The sequence below is a fragment of the Syngnathus leptorhynchus genome, chromosome 4 (genome assembly GCF_054491065.1).
Source record: "Syngnathus leptorhynchus isolate UIUO chromosome 4, UIUO_Slep, whole genome shotgun sequence".
NCBI classification, from domain to species: Eukaryota; Metazoa; Chordata; class Actinopteri; order Syngnathiformes; family Syngnathidae; genus Syngnathus; species Syngnathus leptorhynchus.
Genome location: NC_141198.1, coordinates 18489954 through 18511462, shown reverse-complemented (window position 1 = coordinate 18511462; position 21509 = coordinate 18489954). Strand labels below are relative to the sequence as shown.

The 21509-nt window shown below is 44.2% G+C and overlaps 1 protein-coding gene across 5 annotated transcripts in view; it reads right to left on the bottom strand.

Moving 5' to 3' along the window:
• The window catches only part of LOC147058669 (netrin receptor UNC5C-like), a 132958-nt gene that overhangs the window by 82241 nt on the left and 29208 nt on the right, over positions 1–21509 (bottom strand). For all 5 annotated transcript variants that reach the window (XM_085910126.1, XM_085910129.1, XM_085910128.1 and 2 more), the window contains exon 3: positions 19091–19212. In XM_085910126.1, coding sequence (XP_085766252.1) covers positions 19091–19193 — 103 coding nt within the window. In that variant the 5' untranslated portion in view covers positions 19194–19212. The remainder of the gene's footprint in view (positions 1–19090; positions 19213–21509) is intronic.

The window sequence follows — 21509 nt, the reverse complement described above, 5'->3', positions numbered from 1 at the left end:
ACCACAAGAAACAATCCACAGCCCGAAATCTTCTCGGCTGTGTCCAATGAACAGAATGCGTTCTACTATTGATGCACCATCGAAATCAACACAATTGCTAGAAATAAGTCAGAAAAGAAAAATAAGTCATCAAAATCTGCAAAGCCGCATCGGTTTTCGAAGCGCTTTGGTGAGTTTTGCCTGACAAAGCTCCAACGCTACGTCTGTATTTCAACACTTTAATGAGACTACAGTCGTGGTTCTGGCCCCAGGCTTGCTTTCGCACTTCAATCCTGGCAAAGCAAAAGACTGTCCTGTCCATTCCAGCTCTGCTACAAACTCCGAAGCCCGAAAATTGTCGGGAATATTTGATCCCCCAGTGGGAAAACTGCAGACGTTTACAGACAGCTTATGAGCGCTTTCATCTTGTGCAAAGAGGGACATTTCAAAAACTATTTGAACAAAAAGGCCCCTTGTTAAATTTGTTAAAGAATCATTGATTAAATGATGCTCCCCCCCATCATTAATGATCTGAATAAAAGGAAAAAAAAAAATCCTCAGTAGCCTGAAGGCCTCCACTGGCCTAAATGAGGTAGCCTTGTAGTCTGGTAGCGCGTGGGTGGGCCCGTTGTTCACAGCCCGCTTAAGCTTTTGTCCCCCGTGAAGCTTGACTGTGTATTATGAGGCCCTCAGACAGCCGTTGTCATTTTTTTCTTCTTTATCTCCTAAAAGCACCCTGGGGTCAGAATTATTTCATAAAACGCTCCCAGGTCCGCTCGGCTCTTGCGTTTGGGCCGGAAGGCGACGTTCCGTTTCAAGTAGACGACTATTACGACTAAGTGGTGCCATCTGAGCGCCGGTGTGTGTCCCGGGTCCCGTCTTTCTGCTGGCTTGGCAGGCCCAGACGATCCCATTGGCCAGCCTGCGGTTTGTGGTGCGGCGCGGTCTGGGCTGCCACACATTCCCACCTCATCACATTCTTTCCCCTTGCCTTAACTGTAAGTTACCACTGGGTTGGACTTCCTCCTCATGCGACAACGTTGTAAGTCAGAGTTGCGGAAGGTCCAAAATATTGTTTACGTGTCAAAATGAAGTAAAAGCGCCCTTCTTGAGGGTCCCATCTGACTGCCATTACATCCGACACTTGAACAATCCTCACAGGAGCTTTATTATGAAAACTTGGCAAATTGTCATGATTTGACACTGAATTCAATCTAAAAGAGAGTGGGAAAAAAATGAATGTTTTTTTCATAAATGCCAACATGTTACATGTTCACTTGTCTGAGTGGGCTGTCAATCACACGACAAGAGACAGCAGTTGTCCAGACAAATCAGGCATGCGTGAACAAGCGCCATTTGGAAAGTTGGATTTTTGGTTTGTAAGTCAGTAAACAACCCCCCAAAAAAGCAACAAAGCTCACATTGACGACACATGACAGCAATTTTGGATTCGTTTGGTGCGGGTCGGACCGATGGATTCTGCTCAGAGTTGTTACGGCGAGACTACGTTGGAATTTGTAAAAATGCCAGGTTGACTTTTTAACGCCCATTTTGTGTCACAGGAAAAAGCCTGCAAAAAAAAAAAAAAACATCCAATCAAGCCAGATTTCTACAAAGTTTGGTTTGATTCAGTACAGCTCGTATTGGATTCAAATTCAAAGATTCCAGTAAGACTGGGAAAATGCAATAAAAAAAACAATCTAGTAAAATGACTTATAAATAATACAATTAAAATGAAAGTGAAATATTTCATTCATTGTGACCAGCAACAGCAGTAAACCATCCTCACGTCACAAAGCGATGGCCGAAGATGGGCCTGTCCTATAAGGGTGAGGTGAGGAAGAGGAACAAACCAAGAAGCAAAGACTTAATTGGTCCTACCACCATACACCTCTTTGAATGCTAAGTAGCTAACCCGGCATGGCGAAGGTAACCTGACATGGACTCTGATTGACAGGGAGATAGTCATCAGTATACGGGAAGAGGTTACAGGGGATCATCGCAACGGAGATAATGCCATGTCCACACCATGGAATAGTTCACCTGAGAGGAGCCGGGTTCCTCTTTAGGAGGGCTGCTCAGGTAAACAAATGAAGGTCAAAATTGATTGGTTGAAAAAAATCAAAAGAATGACTTCACTCCTCAAATTTGGAAGGTTTGTCTATCATAGAGACCCGCAAAAAAAAAAAATCTGGAAGCCACTGTGGCTGACAGAAGCGTGAGGGTTTTTACAGGAGGCGAATAATTATACTGTAAAAACCCATGAAAAACAATCGCTTGAAAAAAAACCCCCAAAAACCTGACATTGCTGGGGCGTGAACGATGAACTGCACCGGAACATTTTATTTGATGCAATACCCATGATGGTGGTTAGGTTAAAAATCTCCAGATTTTTAAGCTTTGATTCTAGTATACAACTCGGAAAAGCCAAGAATTGGATGCGTTTCCCACATAAAAACACTGCAGCGTCAGGAGAGGAAGAAACATACTAGAAAGGTTAACGCAGACGCATACAATATGGTATTAATTAGCATCGCATCCGTGGCTCGTTGCCACCCTGTATCAGCATTTCTGCCTACGAGTGTGTGTGTGTGTGTGTGTGTGTGTGTGTGTGTGTGTGTGTGTGTGTGTGTGTTCAACAGTAGTCAAGAGAGAGACAAAGACAACATGTGTTTCAAATAGTCCGCCGACTGCAAATATATATGTAATAACTACCGCATGTCAACAGCCATGCAAACACACATATGGTGTGAACAACCTTTGAGTGTACTTTGTGCCTCCACACACACACACGCGCGCACACGGACGATCATTTGGCATGCACAAATTGCATACAAACAGGCAAGTCATTAAGTTGTGGACATTTCTTTTCCAGCTGCTGTTGCCTTTAAAGTTGCGCAATGTGTTCCATTTCTTATTCTGTCCTTTTTTCATCACTCCATTCCTGTGGCCATCATTATCAACCTCACGGGCGATTTTTCAAGGCAAAAGAAGTTTGCACAACACTCAGTCCCATATTTAATTGTGTCGATGCAAAAGCTGAGCGTTAAAGTTGTGTTCAAGTGTAGACTTGAAAAAAAGCTCTGTTGAATTTTGTTCATTTTGTTGCGTCAGGTTGCACAAAATAAAACCGTCTGGCTACAATGGATGTATAGAATTCTTAAATGTAGTCAGCCCCTCCCTCCAGTAACCTAGATTGTTTTCCTTTGCAAATGACTGGATGGTATTTTGGGCAAACTATTTGTCTCTGGAGGTTGTATAAGTGAACGACATAGAATAAGCACGAGCGAGCGTCGACCAAATGTTAGTCATCTCCCGACTTCCTGTGCCAGAACATGACAACAGCTGCAACGTGACCTCCTCGATGCTCCCCGAGTGGGACGTTAAGGCTCAACGCAACACCTCAACCTTCCTCTCCCCATTTTGCCATCAAAACAATGTCAACTTGTCACGTATGACGGACGGACGGACAAGCTGACTAACGAGGCACGAGCTGACGTGAGAGCAAGGCTCTTATTGCGCCCATTCATCCTGGCGCGAGAGCAGTGTAACCTTTTAGACGAGGGGATGCTAAATCACGGCCATTATTCTGCGCTCCCCGGGCGCTCGCTTTCCGTTGACTAACCGTTCGCCGAACCGTGCGATGGGAGGGCGGGACATCCAAACTATTCGATTGAGAGGAGGGTCCAACGGCGGTAAAAGGCAAACAAGAGGGGGAGACGTGTCACGTTGATTCATATCGCCAAATTAATACGAGCCTCTCTCGTGAAGAATCCACGCTGGGCCCGCAGATGAATAGAACTTTTGTTCTGCACGATATACTGTAGGTAGTAACGTTTATTGGTAGACGGGAAATTCCCCCGTACGTCTTGACGTGCTTTAAGACCCTGCTGCACAAACAGAAGAGAAAGATGAAGATAAGGTTCCATAGAGTTACAATTTAGTCAAAGAGCGAGGAGCACGAGGAGTATTGCGAGCAGGTGTGGTGGTGGTGGTAGCCATCATATTAGTAGTCGTGGCCTTGGTAAGACAAGACAACCGAATTTAAAATTGCATCCATTTTATACACAGGTCAACTCAATGTGCGTCACGCAACCCAAAGCACGACACCTAAAAGTATTTAGAAACAGAACAAACCGTAGCGGTAGCGCTAGCGGTAGCTGTAGCGATAGCTGTAATTGTAGTAGTACTCGTTGTCATTGTCCCTTCACGACCACATTATTGAGACAGAAGCTCTTGCTTTTGCTCTGGCTCTCATCGTTGGACTGAGTAAATGTGACGTTTGGCCTCCAAGCCCACTAAAATGCCAACTTTGCCAACTGTGCGTGTGTTTGTGTAGACTGACACCATCTCGACAGCCGATAATAGTTGCTAGCAGCTTGATGCCAGCCGTCTTGGACTGGACAAGTCGAATTTTGACAAGCGTTTGCTTCCCCTGGCACTTTTTGCTTTTGTCTAGCTGTGACTGTGACACAAGACGTTCATTCACATTATATCAAATGACCACTTACTGAATCTACTACAGATGATATTACAATACTCACAGGCATATGTTCTTTATCCTCTGAGATTATTGACTAGTATTACTGCAATATATTGAAAAATGGAAGGGATTCTTCACACTAAATTTTATGTCGTGTTGATCTAAAGTCCAATTTTATACAGTGCTATTTTTACAGTTAAAAAAAGACTTTTTAGGGAAGGTTGGAACAGATGAATGGCATCTCTATTTATTTCAAAGGGGAAGGTGATTTGAGATGTAAACCTGTGTAGACGTCAAACCAATTCAATTGATCACACTGGATTTAAGTGGGAACCAAAAGCATGGTGATGGATTCCGATATGCTGACAGAGTTAAATGATTGTATCGGATAGAATATGACCTCAATGCCTTACATGACTTCAATACTCCTATTTGGTGCTCAGCACAGACAAGATGTGCAGATACTCATCTGAGAAAGTGACACGAGCGTTGACGCCTGGGATGGAGTTGTCAGGTTAAAGATGGAAAGTTGAGATCCGGGGATGCTGTGTCTGATTTATGGCTGCCCCAATGACCGGCCACCATGTGCGCACGTTTGTCTTCAATATTAACCACAATATGAGCATCCTGATGACATCACTCATTTAGAAGTGCAAAAACTGCCAGTGGGTGAGCAATTAGCTGAGGATAAAATGAGAATACTAGAAAAATGTGAATATGGATAGCATGAAAGGTTTTCTTTCCCTGGAAGCAAACACTCGGTTTGGAGAATAAATTAGGCAAATGTTTCGGGGGATTTAGGCCACTGGCCTTCCTTTCACCCTCCGCTGCCCTTTTAGGTGCTTTGTCTCCTTGAGCGAGACCTTCCACCCAAAAAATGCATGCCGAGACATCTCGTTTTTGTTGCTAACTGAGATTTCGCCCTTTTGCGCAAACATTGAAACTTTTTTTTTTTTTTCACTACGGAATTATTTATCAAGGCCCCTCAGGCAACATGGTACAGTAGAAAAATGGACTAAAAGTCACAGGGCGGGTGGCTGCCTCCTTGTCACCCGCGGTAACGCAATGAGGACGTAAACGCCTCTGACAGTCTAGACATGGAAGTGTGACACATCCTGGGGACATGTGGCACATACGGCTAAGGCAAAGGGAAGCAAAGTACAATTTGGGGGGGATTGAGACAGAGACACAAAGTGACAGGAGGGTGCATGTTGCTGGGGCAGATAAGAGCCCGAGTACCAGCCAGCTAATGGGTTAGAAGTAATGTGACCTACTGACAGTCAGAAGGTCGGAAGAAGCTCAGTTAGTCACACTCGTGTCCTCCAAAAAAAACAAAAAAACGTCAACTCCCTTTAATCATACTCGAAAGTTTTCCGGGTGGATTTGAATCCATCTTTCAATGGAAACTTTTTTTGTTTTTTTTTATTGTAATGGTTTCCAAAATATCAGTGCCCCGTATAGAGTACAGATGGGCAAAGAGTAAATTGCCAAGTTTGTTATCAACGCAAACTAATTTAGCCGTAACCAAGTGTTAAACGTTGATGATGGTCGTTCTGCTCGCGACTTTGATGTTGTCATTAGGTTAGCTCGAAGGCGGTAAAAACGGCATCGCGTCACATTTCCTCGCTTTGTTTGTTGTATCAGGATCAGTATTTATTGTCCCGAAGACTCTTGGGAAATTATGTGCCGACATGTGAACGCAATTTGCTTTAATGTTGATGAGATGCAGGTCGTATGGCGGCGCTGGGCGTACACAAACAACCACTACGTGCTACGTTTCAAACGGCTTTAACAGTCAATCGCTGTAACAACTAATGACAGTCATTCGGGGGGTGTCACGGATTTACCGATGGGCTCTAAAGAAAGGGAATAGAAGAGGGGAGGGATGCCAAAGTTGGACTGATGCTAACTATGGGCAAGATGCAGCTGGGCAATGCCATATTGTGAAACATTTCAATTTGTTCAACTTTCCAATTTTCTCCGTAGCTTCACTTGAATGCCGGCATTGTTGATCAAAATGGAATTTGCTCGGCGTGTCTAACATGGGAAGATTCACCAAAAAAGTCTCAACAATTGATGTCAGACACTTACAAATCGTGAGTTTTTGTCACAGATAATGATTTGATAATGTCTGTAAAATCCAAAATGAAAACCAAGCCGAAACCAGTGTCTTAGTGTCTAAGAGTAGACCCACAAAAGAGTCGAGCTAGTCCGTGCCCCAAAACACACAGTCGGCCATTTTGGTTTGAAACGGCCAATTTAGGGTTTTTCCCGTTTCCCCGACGACGTGCGCTTCTCCATGTTTTAATAGTACCCAGACAATTGGTCTCGATGGTGTCGTAAAAGTGATAATCACTGTATGATTGAGTTGGGAAACGACTGTCATCGGACATCGGCCAAGTCGTCAATAAAGGAACGCAAATAGCGACACCCTGCGAGTTTCAAGTTTGTTAGAGGGAAATAAAGCGGTGGGGAGGGGGGCAAAATTTAATCTGCATGACACCAGCGGGGAATCTAATAATGGCGACACAAGTGGGGGCTTGTTTAACGATTTTCTCCCTTTGCCTTTTTCAATTAGGCTAACTCGCTGTGATGTGGCCCTCATGCCGTCTGCCCCCTTTGGTTTTCAAAGACCAATATTGGAGCAAATTGTAATGTCGCCACGCTCCGTTTTACGACTTCACATCGCGACCAATCGATTTTGGATTTCCCCAAATCCACCAGCTGGATGGGAGATGTTTGTTATTAGCTGGGTGCCTTTCACATTTATCAACTTCAATGACAAATGCAAAGGGGTCTCAAATTAAGCACAGTTGGAGAACAAATCAATTGCTTTGTCATGGCTCCCCCTACAGGTGTGGAGTGGTAATCGACTGACTGCTGACGTGTGTATATATACGCAGTCGTTGAAAAAAAAAAAAAACCATTCGAAAGTACAAAAAAAACCAATGCAGCTTGTTCTGAACTTCAAGAGTTGACATTTTTTGGCCTCGCAAGAACATAAGCGCATGGTGCCACATCGTAACACAGCAAGCGTTCAAGGATTCATTTTGAGTTTGTTCTTTTTCATTTAGTTGTTATTTTATGCAAAAGCGATTTCAAGACATTGACTGCCTGCCTTCATGCATGACTTCACACAACAATGTTATCATATTGTGTCAACTCAGCAAACATTCAAGGATTTATTCTGGCTTTTGCCTTTTCTCTTTCTTTTTTGGCGGCACACGTCGTCAATCAGATAGTCATGCATGTTATCACATGAATAAAGATTATTAACCATTGTTTCACGGGAAGATAAAAACAAAAACCCTCCAGTACAGTTCAGGTTGAGCAACTTTGTTGAAACGATAATGCTCCGCCCGCCGCACACGGCGTGGCCGCAGGAGTGCTGATGCGTCCCGTTTCTGGCCGCTTGATTTCACAAAGGTTTGAACTCAACCAGCGCGGGACACTGCATCTACATGCAATATTCATCTCCAAATGTATTCATAGAAGCCCAGTAAAGGCGCGCTAAGTGCCACAGAGGTGCATCTACTTGGCGGTAATAGGCAGTTAGGAGGCTGCGTGTGTAGGTAGGACAGAGCGGCAAACTTGCTTGACAAGCTTAATGCCGTGATCAAGATTTACAGCCATGTTCACGTGGGGCATAAAAAAGCCCAATTAAAGAGCCAGAGGAGCGAGCATGCACGTGCGCACACACGATTCCCCAAAATGAAGACAACAACAATCAATGTCAGCCAGTCACAGTTCAATGAGCAGACTAAACAATGTCGCTCCATTATTACTGTCTTGTTTAAGTAACAATGCCTGGACAACACGGAAAATCAATACGCTGCCACGCAACTCTGTGCCTATGTATGTGTGTGTGTGTGTGTGTGTGTGTGTGTGTGTGTGTGTGTGTGTGTGTGCAGCCAACAAAAAGCTCCATGATGATTAAATGTCCACTTAAGCAAAGCTTTCAGGCATGTATGTGTGCCCATGTGTGTGTGTGTGTGTGTTTCTGAACCAATATATCAATCTCTCCAACGTTGATTCATGATATCCACTTTACTCATTATTTCACTTCATCCAAAGAAAAGGCAGACAATTCCAACTCGGATTGTTGCACCTGATATGGAGATTTGTCTTTCTTGTGAATTTTTAGCAGACAAACACTTTCACTTCAGTCGTTTTTCTCCCAACAGTTGAAAACATTCAAGAATAGGATGTAGAACCTGATCCAAAAAGATTGGCCGAGGTATGACAAAAATGCCAGCACGGGCGTGAGCGGAGGAAGCGGCCCAAACAACAATAGGAAGATTTGGCCCAACTGCCAGATTCACGGCCAGAGCTTTGGCTCGACGCAGCCAGCCGCTTTCGTCTTCTTTTTGGAGGGGGATGACATTTGTAAAGAAGGATGGAAGAAAAACAACTGTGTCTTTTTGGTTTTGACTTTCTCCAGTTTCTCCCTCAGGAAGCGCTGAGGAAACGGGGCTAACAAAAAGGAGGGAAAAGATGAGAGGGAGTCCAGAGGCGTATACAACACAAATGGAGATGGACGCCGCATAGAAAGAGGACCAGAGGACTTATTTAGTGTGCCTTTGATGTGGTGACACGTGCCTGTGCAGCTCATATAAAGACTAAAAAAAAAAAAAAGTCATGCAGTATGCATCGAGTCATAGATAAGATATAACTTCCAGATGGTCGCAGGCCAACCAAGAACACACCAGCCACCACAACAATGCGACAAAGATGTGCACAAAACATTTAGTTGCGTGAGTGAGAGAGTGGAAATCAATCTAAAAATGTTTCCTAGTGCTTAACAACATGGTAAAACCCGAGCCGGTCCTTGAACGATGAATAACGAGTTGAAGATTGCTGCATGTTTTTTTTTTTTTTTAAACAATCAAGCAAGTAATGAGAGCATAGTTGCGATGCTATCGGGCTGCCAGAGGAGCCAATTTGGCATGCTAGCGAGAGGAACATTAGCACAAAAAAAATTAATTAATAAACAATGACATACCGGCTTCACTTAATGCCATGCGGCGTTAATGGGAGAGGCGGCGTGTGTGTGTTTGTGTGATTGACAAGCCCATTGAGCCACATGTCATTGAACAAGGAAAGCGTTATTGCACCGCGCAGTACACCAGCTGTGCCTCAAGGAGATGATGATGATGACGATGATGATTACGATTAGTAGCATGATGACGACGGCCAAACGGTTGAATCCAAAAAGGGGAACGCGGTAATATCTGATTGTGTGTTTAAAGTCTTCTGGAATCGTTTTGGTGAATGATGGTTTATTGGCAATGAATGGATTTAAACTTGCTGGCTGTGTTCAATGTTGAAGAAACACACCGCATTGAACGTAATACGACAGAACAGAGTCCACGGCTAAGGCACGGCCACTTTTATTGGAGTTACTGAGTGAGGCGATTCATAAAAATAGAATAATAAACTTTGGTGGACCTGTCTTGACCTTAAAGCAGTCCACAGGAAGATGAAGGCATCAAACAACACAAAGCCGAGCTGGAGGGGTTTTTTTTGGGACCCAATAGATGTCGATAGGTGTTGTGAAAAGGGAGCCTGGGGAAGGTTGCGGAACATGCAACACAAAGTCTACGTGGGTGGACAATCAATGAAAACAAAGCAGGAGAAAAAAAATGTCACATAACAAGCGTGGAAAAGGAACTTAGTGGGTGTTTACTTTGTGGGACCAACTGCTGAGTCACCACGTACATGAACTTTGTTGCTGTGGCTTGAGAGTAGCGCATCATTGCTGCCATGGCAACATATTGTCATTCTGTCATTTGATGTCATTTCATTTTGTCCGCCGCTTCCAATACATCACATCATCCGTCATGAACCAGGAAGTAACCTGCTGACTAACAATAAAAACACAAAATTGTAGGGAGAACCAAACCTTTTTTTTATTTTATTTTAGCTGGAACTTCAAACAACTTTCCAAAAAGAAATCTGGCTTTTTTTTTTTTTTTAATAACAGAGCACCTATGCATGACATCAAAATATGTACCAAATCAAAATCTAAACATGTTTGTAATATTGTTGAATTTCATTCTTTCCGTGGCGGTCATCCCTTGTGTTTTTCTTTATTAAAATTGCAATAACCAAGTTGAGGGAGAACAACGTTTGCATTTGGCCGGCACAGACACAAGCGACTCCGCCGTGTCGATGTTATTCACGCTGCGTCTCTTCTCATTTCCCTTCATATGAAAGCGACCTCTCTCTCTGCAGGGAGCCGGCATTGATCAAGTTCCCACTGCACGCGTTTTCAATCCATCACGCGGGCCAACTGCATCATTAAGTCGAGATGTACGGTGCGTGAAAATATATACACTGTGCGACATTGATTAACTGTACGCGCCGTGTGCCGTCACCTGACTCTTCAACGCTTCGATTGTGCACAGTGGTGATTATCGGTAATAAGTGTCATGAGCAACTGTTTCAATTAAACCACACATATTGCATGTACACGTATGACCAATTTATTTTGGGGATCGGATCATTTCTAGTTGTGTTCATTTTTCTTTTTGTGAAAGTGGCAGTTGTCATAAAACTGTTATAGGAGACTATTAAAAATATAAAACTCCCGCGTGTAACTTCCAAGAAATGGCAAACTATCGTATAAAAGCCTGCTAGCTTAATGCTAACATATGATGAAAAACACTATGGACACAGATAACAGACTGCTAGCTTCATGCTAACATATGTTGAGAAATACCCTAAACAGATAACGGAGTGCTAGCTCAATGCTAACATATAATGAAAAACACCATAGGCAGATAACGGACTGCTAGCTTAACGCTAACATGTGATGAAAAACACCGTCGATAGATAACGGACATGAGCATCTTCCAGCAGAGCTCAGTGCTGTCCAGCATGTTGCGGTACACTTAAAAACGCAGTGAGCTTCATCTAGTTGGTATAAAGACACACAGTGTAGAATATTAGCTCCCACCGGTCCACGCAGCTACTCGGGGAGCAGTACCTTTTGCTCAGCGGGTGACAAGCCCACATGTAAGCACTTTGCTTTGATTCATTTCAACAGCATTCTAAAGTCGCTAATGAATATGGGCAGCACATTGCTGAGGAGGCACTTTTTTTTATTTTTTTGTGCGTGTATGGCATTGTGATTTGGCCAGAATTATCCATGCGCGCATTTTTCAACTGCTCCGCACTGCGGAGGCTGAGAGGTGAGGATCACTTTGTGCTTTTAAAAAGAAAACAAGAAAAAAAAAAAGGAAATCTTTTGTTCTCAAGGAGAAGAAGGTGATCAGTGAGAGCGAAGACGGGCGGGACGGGAAGCCAGCTCGGAGGCGGCTGCAGGCCTCCTAATTAATCACAGCGCCTCACGCGCGGACAGGAAATAGATTTGAGGAATCCAAATGGCGAGGAAGAAGAATGGTGGCGAATGGCGTCTGAATTCATCACTGCGAAAATTGTAACCTGAAAGTACGCTGATAACGTGACGGAATTTTTGAGGTCGTTGGCTTTTATTTCATTGGTTTGATTATCACAAGCTCAACACTCGCTCTTGAGGGACTCGGCCGATATGAACTGTTTACTCTCGAAACACATATTAGCATTTTGAAGTGTATGAATATCATATGCTTAAGCACTTAAGTTGAACAACCTCTGATTTGTCATCACTTATTCAGTCTACCCCCCACCCATGCAAAAAAAAAAAAAAAAAAGTAATATTAAACTTAATAGTCAAGTCAACGCTGCCTTTCAGAAGAGGAAGGGACACAGGGAGTTGAGAGGATTCAGGAACAAATGGAAAGGGAGGCCTGCGCCGCTGCGGGAGGAGTCACAGCTGAATGTCCAATCAAAGTGTCTTTTTCTTTCTTTGAATACGGTGTGCTGGCCGCACATTGTACACGTAACGTACGTAAAGGGGAATTAGTCGAGTAAGGCTATATTCAAACCATGCTACCAATTTCAATTCCAACCTCAAAGTAACAATTTGGAGAAAATTTGATCCAAAAAACACTGTGACCGGGTGTCATTTTCTCGACAACTTTTATGACAATATTTTATCAAGACACACACACACACACACACACACACACACACACACACACACACACACACACACACACACACACCCTTCTTTGTGCGTTTGTGCAGACGTAAGCTCCTCTTGACGTAAAAGTGGTGATTATAATAATTATGGTTTCAGATTTTTTTGCATACTCCTTCAGATGGACCACTGGATGACCTGCTATGCGGGGGGGGAAAAAAAAAAAAACCAACTCTCAATTCCTTTCTCCGATGTCACAACAAGACCGGACTTGCACAGCTCGTCCAATTTACCACATGCATTTTTTTTTTTCTGGCTGAGAAGCGGGTCCCAGCCGTTCAGGGACCCCACTTCAATCCCCATCACGTCACGCCTTCATTTATCAATGGACTGCTTGATTACATATTCATGATGGCACAAATAAAAACTCTCGTGCTGTGACACAAACACACAGCTCAGCCAAAAGCAAAACAGCCAGCAGCCATCTGCCGGGTCGCCCGTGTCAGTGAGAAGCGCTCGCTCGGCCCCACACCAAACTGCGGCTAGGAACGTCCGATTCCGATGTTCTGCCTGCAGTAAATGTCTATTTGGAGGTATTTTCAAACCACATCTCCCACAGAGGCAGAGCTGCGCTGTGTTTGTTTGCAGAGTACAGAAACGCAAACAAAGGCCACAATGGTTGGGGAAAAAAAAAAAAAACTGAAGCAGATTTCTCCTTTGGCATGATTCCGGGCCTGGTGTCGAAGGATGATGACACGAGTCAGAAACAGGACAGGGCAGGTTGGGATTAAGATTAAGGCATTGTTTTGTCTACCCACACACTCATCGGAGAAAGTGTCACCTCTCGTAAAGCGAGAATCTGCCTCTCATTTTGGAGGCCAATAAAAACGCCCGCTCTATTTATTAGAGATTTTACGGTATTGAGTAAAAAGAAGGATAGACCGTGAAGAAGAGAGATGAAACAAAGAGATATATACGAGGTGAGCTTTCAATGCAGAGCAGCTGGCAGGCAGTGTGTGTGTGTGTGTGTGTGTGTTGACACTATTTATTTACCAGTCTATTGCTTCCACTTCCCCTAACCATCCTCATTTGACTCATCAGTGTGTTCGCATGTGCAAAACATACACATCCCTGCACCCCACAATTGACTGATTAGTTTACATGCAACACACACACACACACGTCCTTCTGCTTGTGGGACTCCCGTCAGGAGCACAATATGTCCACTGTTTGGTCTCCACGCTAATTAAAGCGAGCAAATGCAATGGCAGAGACGCAAGAGTGGGAGGCAAACAGTTGCCCAAGACAGAATAATCAAAGACAAACTTTGCCGCTACACTCCGCCTACAAGCAAGAACAAAAAAACTCACGTCTTGTCATTAAGCGTCATGAAGCACTATATACTTCCAATTTGGTAGTCATCATACGAATCTCCAGGAGGAGACCTGGGCCCTAAACATTGAAAAAACTTGTGTGTTTTTAAGGCCGGATTTTGGACCATCTTTGTGCTTCTGTCAGCGACTGAATTTTCAGATCATTTCGAAGGGTGCCAATTTGAAATTATTCATCCATCCATTCATCCATCCATTTTCTGAACCGCTTTGTCCCCACGGAGCCTATCCCAGCCGTCATCGGGCTGTAGGCGGGGGACACCCTGGACCGGTTGCCAGCCAATGGCAGGGCACACAGAGACCAACAACCATCCGCACTCGCACTCATACCTGGGGACAATTTAGAACGCTCAATCGGCCTACCGAGCATGTTTTTGGGATGTGGGAGGAAACCGGAGTGCCCAGAGAAAACCCACACGGACACGGGGAGAACATGCAAACTCCACACGGGGAGGGCCGGAGGTGGAACCCGCACCCTCCTAACTGTGAGGCGGAAGTGCTACCCAGTGCGCCACCGAGCCGCCCCCCAGTTTGAAGTTAAAATACAAAATTAAAATGGAAACGCTGAAAAAGAACCAAAAATGACATTCTTGATCTAGGTGAAGGTATACATGGTAAACAAAATGACAAGTACATTTCCGCCTAAATAACTGAATAAAACACTTGTGATGGCTTTGCTGATTTCTCTCCAACCGACCAAAACATATCCGAACATGAAGGTGCATTCCCGAAAACTGTTCTCACCAACACACACACACACACACACACACACACACACACACACACACAGTGTGGGTAAAAGACGAAAAGGCTGGAAACGAGAGCCCCAAATGAGGCCTCGGGTTTCACGGGCCATGAAAAATTCATAATTCCAGTTCCGCACATGAAACCCTAGAAGGAATTAGGACTGATAGCGGGAGGCAGCGGGAAAGAGAACAAACCAAGCATCTTCTTCTTCCAGCTTGTTGCAACATCTCTCGTAAACACTCACGCTTACGTGAGTGAACAAAATAGAATGGATCGTGCATACGTATACGCGCGTGGTGCGCTTTCAAAGCTTTTCGATGAATTGATTGTAATTAGATTCACGTCGAGCTTGCTTTCAACACTTTTTTTTTTTACAGGCATTGAGGAGGAAATTACAGCAAAGAAGTTCAACACAGCGTATTTGCTTTGAAGCTCGTAGCTCTTTATGGCACACCGAATTAAATTTGCTCGGTGTAATTTGAGCCAGTGATTTCTACCAGCTCAAACGACAAATGTTGACTGTAACTCGGGTGGTCATTAATATGACCTACAATTGACAAAAAGTCACTGCCGTACTGCTGTCAGTCACTTTTTATTTTAAGATTTCAACTTTAAAGTGGTTGATTAATGTACTGACGACAGTAAAAGTTTTGAGCTAATTCATTTGTTTGATGATAATCCCCAAGATGGGTTTTATGGATGCTATTTAGATCAGGAAAGAGAGAAATATTCCCAAATTTCGATCCACTTGCATTCCTATTCAAATTGGCAGTGCATTGGTGTAGAGGGCCTGATTGAGCCCCAAAATGTTTTTCCTTTTGTTTTAATGCACAATTTGGACTACCATTTACGTCAGGTGTGTGAAACTTTTTTTTTTTTGTGGCGGCCCACATTGTTGGCACACTTCCTTTAGTAAAATCACAAATGTTTTATTGCCTCATCATATTATCAACTCTAGAATAACTTTTTAAAAAAAAATCAGAAGTCAAGCTTGTTCGAGTGTTGTTCAAGTTCATGTAAATATGAATTAGTTAAAAATTTGCTGTCATTATCCAGACGATATTATCTACGCAAATAATGTTGCAAAATGTTTTTGCAAGAATCATGAAAGTTGATGAGAATGATTTGCTTCCATGGACCACAAGAATAATGCAGAGGGGCCAGATGTGGCCCCCTGGCCTCGGGCTTCACACCATTTTATAAATTTGGCAAAAAAGATACCGAAAATGTTTCCCACTTAGTCTTGGTTGAATTTTCAAGTTCCCTTTATAAATATCATCCATTTTGCACAATTCTGATTCAAGTGCCACCGGGAAAATGTCTCAACCACTTGTAGTTTCTTGAAGCTAGGAGAGCCGTAGTCTGATGTACAAGTTGAAGAAGAAGAAGAAGAAATAACTATCATTAAAAAAATAAATTAAAAAAAAGCATCGGCGCGTGGGAGGCCATTTTTCACAGTCCATCATAAAATGTAATGAGTGAATGGGAGAGAACACAAGGCCGCAGGCAAGGAGGGAGGGAGGGAGGGAGGGAGGGAGGGAGGGAGGGAGGGAGGGAGGGAGGGAGGGAGGGAGGGGGCTAAGAAAGGTCAGTAGAAATGCTTTTCCGCAAGCGCAAAGAGGAGACAGTAGGCGGGAAGGAAAAAAAAAACTTGTCTGATCACGGCCAAGCGCTTCAAGTTTCTCGCTCTGAATGCATAAATGTGGCCGAACATGACGAAGATGATGAAGAAGAGGTGAGGCAAATGTGCCAATGCCAGCGAGCGGCGGGAGGCCAGCGAGCGGCGGGAGGCCAGCGAGCGGCGGGAGGGCGGCTCGCTGGGTCAAAGACTTCCTTTCACACCATAAGTACCACCAGCGTCCACGCGCATAGACACTGCAGCATTGTGTGGGCTTATCGTGGTGGCGTGATCAAAGCGGCGACGAACCACCTAGAGAGATCTCCCCCTTCCTCACCCGTGCAACCTCTCCCTCCTCCCTCCAAAAGTCGGAAATGAAAATTTCTTCAGAAAACCAGGAATTCCCAGCAAATAAATAAATGGAGGACAGCATGACTAGAAGGTATCAAATGTGCTTCTTCTTCACCTTTTTGCGCCGTAATATGAGCGTCACATCATTCGTTCACGCGCACACAATGAAACATAACCGGAGGCATGGCTATGAATGCTTGTCATTCAGCATTCATACAGCCACCGCCGCAGAAGCTCGGCCAATCGGACCGCGGGCCTCTTTGGAGCGACCAATCCCGTCGGCCTCCTTGGGGTTTTGGCGATATTCCTTCCCGAGCCCAAGCTGTGAACCCTGAAAGGCTGCGGCGGTGCACCATGGGACGGGACGGCCGCATAATGGGCGACAGCAGGAGACGGCGGCTCGGCCAATATCGAAAGAAACAACATGTGATCTGGGCCACAAAGCCAAGTTGACACACACACAAAAATAATCAAAATCACACACACAGAACAGGTTTGCTCACACATATGTACAAAACACACACACACACACACATTGGAGGATCTTTACACAGGTTCACACACAGGTTTACAGGTTCACACATACATGCCAAGAGCCACACACCCACACGCATACACAACTTGAACGCCAAAGACCAATAGTTGGCGACGCCATTTTAAACAAGGCTAATCTCGAGTATGTGTGTGTGTGTGTGTGTGTCTATGGAAATATGAATGTCATGTAACCAGAAGCTAAGGAATGGTACGGGAAGAAACAGAAGCTCCAATGTTCCATCCAGCGCCAGACTGCCTTCCTCCCCTCCCCTCCCCTCCCCTGCCCTGCCCTCCCTTCCCCTCCTCTCCAGCAGCTGAATGGCGGAACGTGTCTGCGACCATTCAGCTCGCGGGTAAAACAATGAGACTTTTCACACTCATCCCGATGCTCCCTCCATTCAACTTGTATCCTCTATTGAAATCTCAACTTGAAAAAGTTGATTTAATAGAGTGCCAAAACATGATTGCTGGCGGAAACGATGGACACATTTCAAATAAAAAGTCAAAAGAAATAAAGTTACAGGTGTGCTGTATAAAGAAATGTCCGTCTGCTCTTTCCTCCGTTTATGGTATGTGAAAAGAGTTCACATGAACACAAGACCGGGCTTCTATTCAAGGGAGGCCTTTCGTTGTCTTTATCTCTTGACTTTTTTTTTTTCTTCATTTTCATTGAACCTGCTATTTCAAGAAATTGTACAGGAAAGCCAAAAATACATCTGTGGCGGTATTTATTGACTTAAGTATCGGTGGGGATGGGTAAGTCACATTTTCGGGGATATTGCAGGTGATCTTGAGCTTAAATTGACTCCCTGCTTTGGCAGCTGCTGCTCTTTTGGAGTTGAGCAATTTTCTGTTTATTGTTCTGCTGTGAACAATTGTGTCTACCAACTCAAATCACACTTACACTACTGCCTTTTCTTTTCTATTGGGGGGGGGGGGGTGGCATCTATTTGAGGGTGGCATTTATTTCAGTGGGTGTTCTATTAAGCGCCATCGTTTCAAGAAAGCACCATTGCTTGCCCACCGTTGCTCAACGTAAGTCGATTGTACATGAATCCTTTCACACTTGGACTCGGCTACGAGACTGGTTACACACCTTGATAGGTGCTGTTGTTTTGGTCAGCAACTGATTTCAAAAAGCATCGGTGTTTAGCTCTTTAACCAGGAGTCTATGAAGTGTCCTAATTATAGTTCTTCTTAATTCTGGCATCGTTAAGCATTCATTTTCCTGAAGTGGATGACGCACCCGAATGTCGTGAATGTCTGTGTGAACAATAGCATCTAAATTAGGTAATTGCACTGGAATGTCTTCTGGGACATCTTTCTTCCAAGCAGCAAAATGGACACTTACTTGAAGTATTTTGGTGATTTGAAACACACACACACACACACACACACACACACACACACACACACACACACACACACACACACACACACACACACACACACACACACACACACACACACCTTCCTCAAAAAAAATGACCACGGATGGGATATATATATATGCTGATGTTTTGGTCAGCAACGAAGTTCAAACAGGCTCAGCAGTTAACTCTTAAAATCACCCAACTTACACCTAAATTACAGTGACTACCTATTTTTACTGTCAGAAAAGGAGAGAGGCATTTCTTTTCCTTAAGTGGATCAACGCAACCGACTACGAATGGTGAATGTCGTCTAGGGTGTGTTGCAAAAAAGGTTCATTTTTCCCAACTTGCTGTGGGGAATTCTGAAGATAGATAGATGATAGATGAAGTCACCTACTTCCATTTACTACACCGCAAGTTGAAAGGTTTGAACACATTTTTGGGTTGTTTCTTGCAATAATGATGCTTTCACGTGGCTGTCATTTACGTGCAAAGAGGTGTTGTTGTTGTTTTGCATATTAACACATCTTCCATAGAAAAAAAAACGCTCCAAGTCGAGGGCACAGGCGCGTTTCCGACCACCGCGCTTACCTTGGCCGAGTCCCGCGTGAACGAAACCCAGGAGGAAGAGGAGGAGGACGCCCGGCGTGGTGCACATCCACCGCCCGCGTCCCACTGGTCCACTTCTCCCCATGTCCACGAGAAAAACTCCTCTGTCAGTCCACGGGGGAAGAGAAAAAAAACAACAAAAAAGACAAAATGAAATCAATTTGGAAAAATATAATAATCACAGTTCTTCCCGCGCAAAACAGATCAACTCAATAGATGTGCAGCTTCTAATCCTGGAGTCGTCCCGAAAAGGTGTTTTGAAGCGGGTGGGGGGGAATGTCCCTTCCCTTCACGCGTGTCTGCGCGCGCGCGGCTGTACTGAGCGCGGCTGCTGCCTTGCTTGCTGCTAGCGGATGGATCCACGCACTCACCGCCGGAGAGAGAGAGAGAGAAAATGAGCGAGTGAGAGAAGGAGAGAGAGCGATGCCTCCGCCCTCCGCATGCAATTGTCTGCATGTAACACTTGTGATCAACTATTAAATATGACATCACATTCACATCGAACCCAAGTACCAGTTAACACGTCTGCTTATCATTCTAGGTGCACCTTTCCAGTAAAATATCCTATTGCACCTTTTAAAATACTCACTATAGAGTATGAACTGTACTTTAATATGCTGTTTATGTTTCTCTAGTTTTTTTTTCTGTTGTTGGTATATTTGAGGCGCGTGCAGTACACGTGCGGTGTCAAGTGCCGACTCACGACTGCCCCCTCACGGCCAGCAGCGGGACACAGTTGCATAGGTGTGAAAGACCTGACACCCTCTGAACCTGGGAATACTGTACAGTTTAATTATTTGCACGCTTCTTATCTAATGTCTAATGTGATGTCTCAAACACAGGCTGAATGTAGGTCGTCTTGGCCATATTTTTAAATTGTACCGTCAGAAAGATGCTGATTCTTTTGGAGAATTGTCAAGTTTATAAATAATAATCAAAAAGTTCACAGACCCACATCTGACGAAAAGCTGCAAAAGCTACCTAGTCTTGACTCACAATTCAGTCAAAGAAAAACTCAGAGAAGGAATGAAGAAAGCACAATAAAGGATCACAGATGGAGGGATGCCCCTTCCAGATTGGCCAGGGTGGAATGGATGCTGAGTGGGCAACATTTATCACATATGATGCTGTACAAGGTTAATTTAAACAGCATGAGGGACCATTTAATGAAATGCAGCACTGCAACTAGACACCTCCAGGGAAGCGCTTCTCCTCAAGACCTGTTGCGTTGTTGTAGCAACGGGAGGACTGGGAGCAATATGCATCATGCCCTTAAGTCAAAATCAATATTGAGGGGGGGGGGGGGGGGGTTCATGGGAGTTGATAAAATGCTAAAACGTTAATAATTGCTAGAGTGGAGGCAATAAAGCACCTTGAGTAGCATAACTGAAAAGGTTGAGACTTGAGCACAAATACGTAGCAGATCCATATGGTCGTGAGATGCTATGAAAACTTTAATGAGACTGGATCAAATGCTAACGTGCAAACATTTGGTGTGCTAGCAACTTGAGCAGACTGGCAGATCCCATCCACAACTGCAAATCAGAATGAAAAGCAGTCATCAAAAAATGAGAATGGATAAAAAGGGCAAACAGTAACATTATTTTTTATTTTTTTGGATGGTGGGGGGGGGGCACACTCCAGATCAGTACATATTTTGTATGAGCTCCATTCTCAATGATGTTTCAGCCCAGTCATTTTGTTGCAGCCTGGCCTGGCTTGGGCATCACGCATTGTAAATGGCCATAGTAAAATATGCAGTGGCTGCCATTTGTCATCGCGGCAGCCAGCCCCCCTCCAGCTCCGCACGCCGCCACCTCAAGTCGCGGCGAGCCGGCGGGACCCGTAAAAGCCTTTTTATGCTGCCACTTTATTGGGAATGGGAAAAGTCATAAGTTACATGGGAAACATATGGAACGCTTGGATATGGATCAGCACTCAGCCCTCGTGAGCGTTCAGTGCCAACGGGGGAGTTTGTTGTTTGCGTGCGACACTCGTAATTCGCTTAGTTCACATTGGCGCAAAAATATTGCTTTCATTATGTGGGTGCAAATATAAAACCTTCCGTCAAATTTTCCTGGAAATGATGCTGACAAATGCTAACAAGGCTAACTGCTAGTATGCAAAATTCAGTGTGTGAATAAATGGATATGAAGATTGCTAACTTCAAGTGCTGACTTGCTAGCATACATAATGCTCACTAGAATAGGAATTGGACGTTTTAAGCTAACACGTAGCAAGACAGAAGCAACCAGGTTTCCACGTCCTCGCAGGACGAGCTTATAGGTATTTACTTGTTAGGTAACGTTCCCGACTTTAATCAGAGAGAAGACAGGGACAAATAATCACATCTACAACTTTCCATTCTCGCATCCAGTCGGCACATGAGTGGATTAGCAGC